This window comes from Cnephaeus nilssonii (assembly GCF_951640355.1).
Source record: "Cnephaeus nilssonii genome assembly, chromosome: 15".
NCBI classification, from domain to species: Eukaryota; Metazoa; Chordata; class Mammalia; order Chiroptera; family Vespertilionidae; genus Cnephaeus; species Cnephaeus nilssonii.
This window is the reverse complement of record NC_137086.1, coordinates 51,743,050-51,749,544: the sequence shown is the minus strand read 5'-3', so window position 1 is coordinate 51,749,544 and position 6,495 is coordinate 51,743,050. Positions and strand designations below refer to the sequence as shown.

At 41.6% G+C, this 6,495-nt stretch overlaps 1 protein-coding gene across 1 annotated transcript; it reads right to left on the bottom strand.

Annotated features, from left to right (window-relative positions):
- Positions 1-931: 931 nt before the first annotated feature.
- On the bottom strand, positions 932-2,434 carry LOC307111661 (acyl-coenzyme A thioesterase THEM4-like; the record flags this gene model as incomplete). The annotated part of the gene is made up of 2 exons (XM_079791644.1): positions 932-2,168; positions 2,345-2,434. 2 exons carry the CDS (start codon positions 2,432-2,434, stop codon positions 1,479-1,481), a joined length of 780 nt encoding a protein of 259 aa, XP_079647770.1. The 3' UTR covers positions 932-1,478.
- Between the last annotated feature and the right edge of the window lie 4,061 nt (positions 2,435-6,495).

Sequence of the window (6,495 nt, the reverse complement as noted above, 5' to 3'; positions counted from 1 at the left end):
GGTTAGCGTTTTTCCCTTTGAGACAAATCATCCCTTAATTAATTAAAATAACTGCACTTATAATATTTTTTGCTCAGATCCTTTACATGTATGTTTTCTAATAAGCTGTACTTTGAGAAGAGAACGATTCTCATTCATGTTTGTAACCTCAACACCAAATAAATTTGTGTTGAATAAATATATAAATAAAGTGATGGAAAGTTGAAGGAAAGTCTTTGTAGATCAGACAACTTTACTTCAAAAACACATAGTAACCAGAAATATTGCTTAGGAACTGTTTCCAAGGAGAGATCCTTTACTGTTTCTATTGGCTACTACAGTAGCAGAATCTATCTGCATAGAGATAGCTAATATGTCAGAGCCATTAGATAGCTTTGTTCTTTTCAGTAGGCTAAACATGTTCTACTTAATGTCGTTTACAAATGGGATTCTTTATCATATTTTCTCACAACAGAATGTGCACTACACATTCATTCCTCAATCTATTGAATCCTCACAGAGTTGTGTAGCTCAAATTAAGTTAGCAACAGTCAGGTTCACACACTTCCCTAATGAATTAGATGAATCGATATTATAGTGACGTATTCAACAAGTATAAAGCTAGTAAACGTGAAGCTAAAAGGCTAAAACAAAGTTCTGAAATCAGTCTACAGCAATCTATTGCCAAATCATAAATTGGTCTCTCTGGGTCTTTAAATTAAAAAAATGAAGCCTGACCGTATTTGTAACATTATCATTTCTCAGAGGATAAAATGCAATGGGATTTGAAAGGCTCAACTGGAGGGCAGAGGCTCAAAAATAGGCTAATCATAATTTTGCTTAACACATACACACATTGAGCTAAAAGTTCTAAGCCACAAAACTCTGATAATTTTTTATTTATTTTTTTATTTTTAAATATATTTTTATTGATTTCAGAGAGGAAGGAGAGGGAGATAGAAACATCAATGATGAGAGAGAATCATTGATCGGCTGCCTCCTGCATGCCCCACACTGGGGATCAAGCACACAACCCGGGCATGTGCCCTAACCGGGATTCGAACCATGACCTCCTGGTTCATAGGTCAACGCTCAACCATGGTGGCTGGGCTCAAAAAGATTTTAGACACAATAAAATTAGCTTTGGAATTTACAAATCATGAACGCACACATTAGACACACATGCAAATATGCATGCACGTATTTGCTCCTTCCTTTGGTTTTCTGGAATTTCCAAGTTTGCAGCTATCACCTTAAGGAGTCCATTCATATTGCAGGAAAAACACTTATTCTAAGGACACAGCAATTCTAAGATTGCTGATACTCTCATAGGAAGTGCTTCTGTGTTAGGAAGTTTAGAAGGTGGAACAGAGGCCCTGGAATTGTATTCAGAAGACTGTTCAGGAAGGCAGTGTCAGCAGGCTTCACCGTATGGGGGCTCGTAGTGGGCGAGCAGAGCAGGACTGGGGAACACAGCCTCTTGTGGAGGACAGAGAGCCTCAAGCAGGTGGAGAATTCAACAGAAGCTCTTTTATGTCAAACTTTTTTTTAGCATCCAGCATTATAAATAAGCTTGTTGCCTCTGTGTATAGGATCTTCTCATCAACACTTTGAACATTACAGGACACAAACAGTTTCCTTCCTTCCATTTTATCAAGTTGGCTATTTATCAAAACAGAACAAAGGGGGATAGGTCTTTTAAAATTGATGTTGAGATTGGCAGTCATGACAATTCCCCCAGATACAATTGCATTCATACCAACAGTAGAATCAATCATGGTTGCAGTGGCCCCTCCGTGAAAAAACCCAGGCATTCCTTGCAGGTGAGGACCTTCTTGAAACACACAAACTATCCTTTTCTCAGCCTCATTATAGAACATCCCATATTCAAAGCCCAGGCCATCCTCAAAGCTTCTGGTGAAGAGCTGGGCCTGCGACAGTTTTTCTTTGTTTATAAGCTCGGAGGCTGTAGGGAAATAAGCACGAATAAAGGGTGAGAAGTCTTGACTCCTTTGAGTTGATATATACTCATATGAAGGCAAAAGTATCCAGGAGCCATCTTCACATTTCTTCATGAACTGGTCAAAGAGGAGTCTCATGTCCTTGCTCCAGCAGGGTTTGGGGAGAGAATGGTCCTTATCAAAGACCTTCTCAAAAGAAAGCAACCTCAGAGTCACGCGTCCCGCACGCTCTCAAAACGGAGTCACCTTCCTACGCAGTCTCTCCCGGGGCTGAAAGATCCCGTGGCCGCGAACGCGGACGCCTTTCGCAGCTGGTGTGCGCGCCTTGATTCTGAGGTCAAGTGGCGGGGATAACACGTACACAGCTCAGGGCGCGTTCTTGGTTCTCCGCCCCGGGAACTCACCCGCGAGAGTCCTAGACTCCTCGCAGGCGGCGCACCTCCCCGCAGGCCGCGCAGGGCCCCAAGCGCAAGCGTGGCACCATGCCCCAGCATGGCTCCGAGGGCGCGCGAGGACTCGGCCCGGCCCGCGGCGACCGCCGACTCTCTCTGATAATTTTTTAAATAATCATAATAAAGTAATTGCAAATTACCCTATATAATAAAAGGCTAATATGCAAATTGTCCACTCGACAAGGGAGTTTGACCAGGGGGTGGAGCCAGCCTGCCAACCACCAGTGGCCCCTCTCCCCAGCTGGCCCAGTCCAATCAGGGTGGGCCAGATGGAGCCTACCCATGCACCAATTTGTGCACTGGGCCTCTAGTATAGAAAATAAACAAGTTATCAGATAGTACGGGAGAACCATCCTTAGAGTTTTTGAAAAGGGACAGATGAAAAGTTTTCTAAAAGTTATTTGTAATATGAGAGTTCACTGAGCAACAGGAGAGAGAAAGAGAAAAAGAGAGAGAGAGAGAGAGAGAATAAAAAGACACAGTTGGGCTGCACTCACACACACTTTGGAATCAGTGATGAGCAGTCTGTAGCACACATGCTAAATGATACATAAACTGATTACAAAGAGAGGAGTAGCAGTCAGTGTTCTCTTTCCCTCCCCCCCCTCCCCTTTCTGCATCAGGTGCCTTTGACAACATTATGCAACATGCAGATAGCATAGAAATGCCTCAAAACCTCAACTCTAGTAGAACACCACAGTCTGAGTGAGTCAATAGCCTCTAAAAAATGCTCAGTATCTTACTTTAATCAAGCATGTATACATTATAGAACATGTATTTCTGTAATTCAGAAAGCAGTTTCCTCCCAAAGTCTGCTCTAAGCCCAAGTTCAGCACACTCCAATAGTAATGCACACACACTGCATTCATGTATATACATGCTCTCTTTTTATCCTTGAGTGTGTTTCCAATGTTTAGTTAAATGAATATTGTCTTTAGATTACCATGAATGTGGTCCTACCGATGTCAAAACATTTGTGATCATAATATTTTCTTGCTGTTATTAAAGGGATATAGTCCCAGGCTTTCCCCCTGAATATTTTATTCAGTTGGGATGATGTTTCTAAAAATTATTTTAAAAAAACACACAAATGAATTAAGTGGTAGTTCATATATTTAAGAAAAATCAGGAAAAATCTTCATTAGTACAAGAAATTCTAGAGATTGTATTGTCCAGAGCTAGTTATAACATAGACAAAGGAGCCAGGCTGGTGAGGGTCATACCCAAGGCGGCCTCCCAGACAGCTTGCCCTGAAGATAAGATGCACATTCTCAAAACTGAGCTCCAAGTGAGTGAGAGCCGGCCTTAATCTTAAAGTAACCAGCAGAAGCCAAATATTGACATTTTTCTTACTCCAGTTTGCCCTTGAGCATATTGTTCTGTCAGACTCTTCCCCTCACATGATTGATACACCATCCTTCTGCCGACCCTAAGTATATTACTCCAGGAGGTCCCTAACTGTCCTCTAATATCAACTCCACCAGCAGAGCTTGCTCCTCCATGGAAATCCATATCTGCATCTAGTTGTAGAACACCAATACTGTCTCTTACGTGCTTCGTAGTCTCTCATTGTTTGCTGAGAGAAAGGGTGGATGGATAATGGATGACTGAATGAATGAATAAAGCTATTATCACTTGTAAACATTAGAGTTTAACCATGCTTATACAATTTGCTAGTTTTCCATAATAATTTTATTTTTTCAATTACAGTTGATGCGCCATATCACAGATACAGAGAACATATTGACAGTTGCCAAAGGGTTAGGGGGATTGGTAAAAAGGTAAAGGGATTAAAGAGAACAAATTGGTAGTTACAGAATAGTGATGGGGATGTAAAGTACAGTATAGAAAATATAGTTGATGATATTATAATAACTATGTATGATGTTAGATGGGTACTGGACTTATTGGGGTGACCATTTTGTAGGTTATATAAAGGCCTAAATGTTTCTACTTTTTAATGAAGACTCTGAAAGAACGGAGCTCAGGATGAGAAAAATTTGATAAGAGGAAATAAAAATATTCAATAATAATTTTTAGATATTATTACACTCTGACAGGACTGTTGTCCCTCAAATACAAGTTATATAAAACCCTCTATCTAAAATAAATAACAGGAGAATGAGGGGGACACCTCCAATTGTTTGGCCCTTTGCCTTTGCCCTAGACCAGGAGTATCTCTGAGTAACTCTAAGTTTACACCATCAGTTTGTGACCATTGAACTGAACTGCACTCAAGATCATAAGCTCACAGGACATCCATCCAGAGGTGCAGAACAGCGTCACTGCCTCTCCCGACTCTCCCCTCACACACTTAAATTGACTTTGCTGAGGACTCTTCACCTGCAAGTTCCTCTGTGCCCCACATTTAGCAACCTATCTATCCCCCACGTCAACAGAAACCAAAGGGGCCTGAGGCTGAGTCTTCCATGTTCAGCATAAGGTCAGTCTGTTCGCTGGTCCTCCTATGATTCTGTGACCTGGTTTTGATTATTGGGTTCTTGTTTGTTATTTCTTGGCCCCACCCCACAACATGATACTGTTTTACTGCCCTAGGAGTGAGTCATCCCTCACTCTCTACTCACAATGCAATGCAGCAGTTCTTCGGAGGCAGTGCTTCTGCTTAGGTCTTTACAACCTTGGAGTCTGGACTCTCTTCGCTAGTTTCAGGTGGGCCCCAGTGTCTGTGCTAACACCCTGTTTGCCTGATGGGAGACTCCTGGCTATTGTTCTGTCCCTGGAGACTGCTCTGGCACGTCTGGTTTGGTCCATTCTATGAAACTGAAATTCACACTGTTGGGTTGAGGTGAGGTTACCAAGAAAGAGGAAAGCCACATATAAAATAAACTATTATTGCCAATGCCAGCTTGGTTAGGACCAGCTGTGCTCATCTGAGTTCATTAGACCGGGAGCCAGAAACTGTGGGTTTTCTTCCAATTCTTTTTTAGGTAAGATGTGACATTGATAAAAATCGCTTTCCTGAAAATTGAGTTCTATATCTGTAAAATGGGTCCGGACTAAATGAACTCTAATATTCTTATAATGATCATAACATAATTGATACTTTAGGGTTTCACAATTGAACCATAGGAAAAGAGGATAATGTGTTCTTCCCCTTTCTTTCATTTGTGATGCAAATGCTTTATTAAATGTTTCTATTTGTATTTTCAGATTGTACTGCTATGCCCACTGATGTCTGTGAGATTGATTTTCTAGTGACACAGAAAAACATGTACTCCAAATCCATCTTTCACTACAGAAATCCATATTTGTATGTTGACCAGTTAGTCTCCAAAGTCTTCATCTCTCCAGCTTTCCCTACCTCATCAAAAATTCCTAATATGCCTAGCCCATGTGGCTCAGTGATTGAGCATTGATCTATGAACCAGAAGGTCATTGTTCAATTCCCAGTCAGGGCACATGCCCTGGTTGTGGGCTTGATCCCCAGTAGGCGGTATGCAGGAGGCAGCCCACTGATGTTTCTCTTTCATCAGTGTTTCTATCCCTCTCCCTTCCTCTCTCTCTCAAATCAATAAAAACATATTAAAATATTCCTAATTCTCCATCAGATCAGATAAGCCAGATATACACAGTCCTCCTGGAGATCAATGGTACAGTTAAGAAGAGTCCATAGTACTTGGGGATTAGAATATGCCATAGGCTCCCTCCAAAATGTATTAACATATTAACTCTGCGCAGTCATTTATGAGATAGTCTCTTTTCCCCATTTTTATATTTACTTAGATCTCTATTGTGGAAAGTATTCCATCTGCTCCCCCCATTCATTCAGAGACACAGAGTTTAAGCACATAGGTGAAGTTCACAGAGCTAGTAAGAGGCAGAGCTGGGATTCAATGCCCAGCAACTCCATCCATCACCTGTCCTTACAAGCCTACCCTGTGCTGGTGTACTGACAGGTAGAGCGATAAAGGAAGGTTCCCTGTAAATAACCTCTAATGGGCACATCACACACATCACCCGTTCTCCGCTGCTTCCCTCACTGCCTCTCCCACGCTCCTGTCGGAAACCTTTCCTGGCCGTCAGTAAAATCTCTATGCTGTCAGATTATTTGTTTGATTTCTGCAAAAATGTATTTTCTCAAA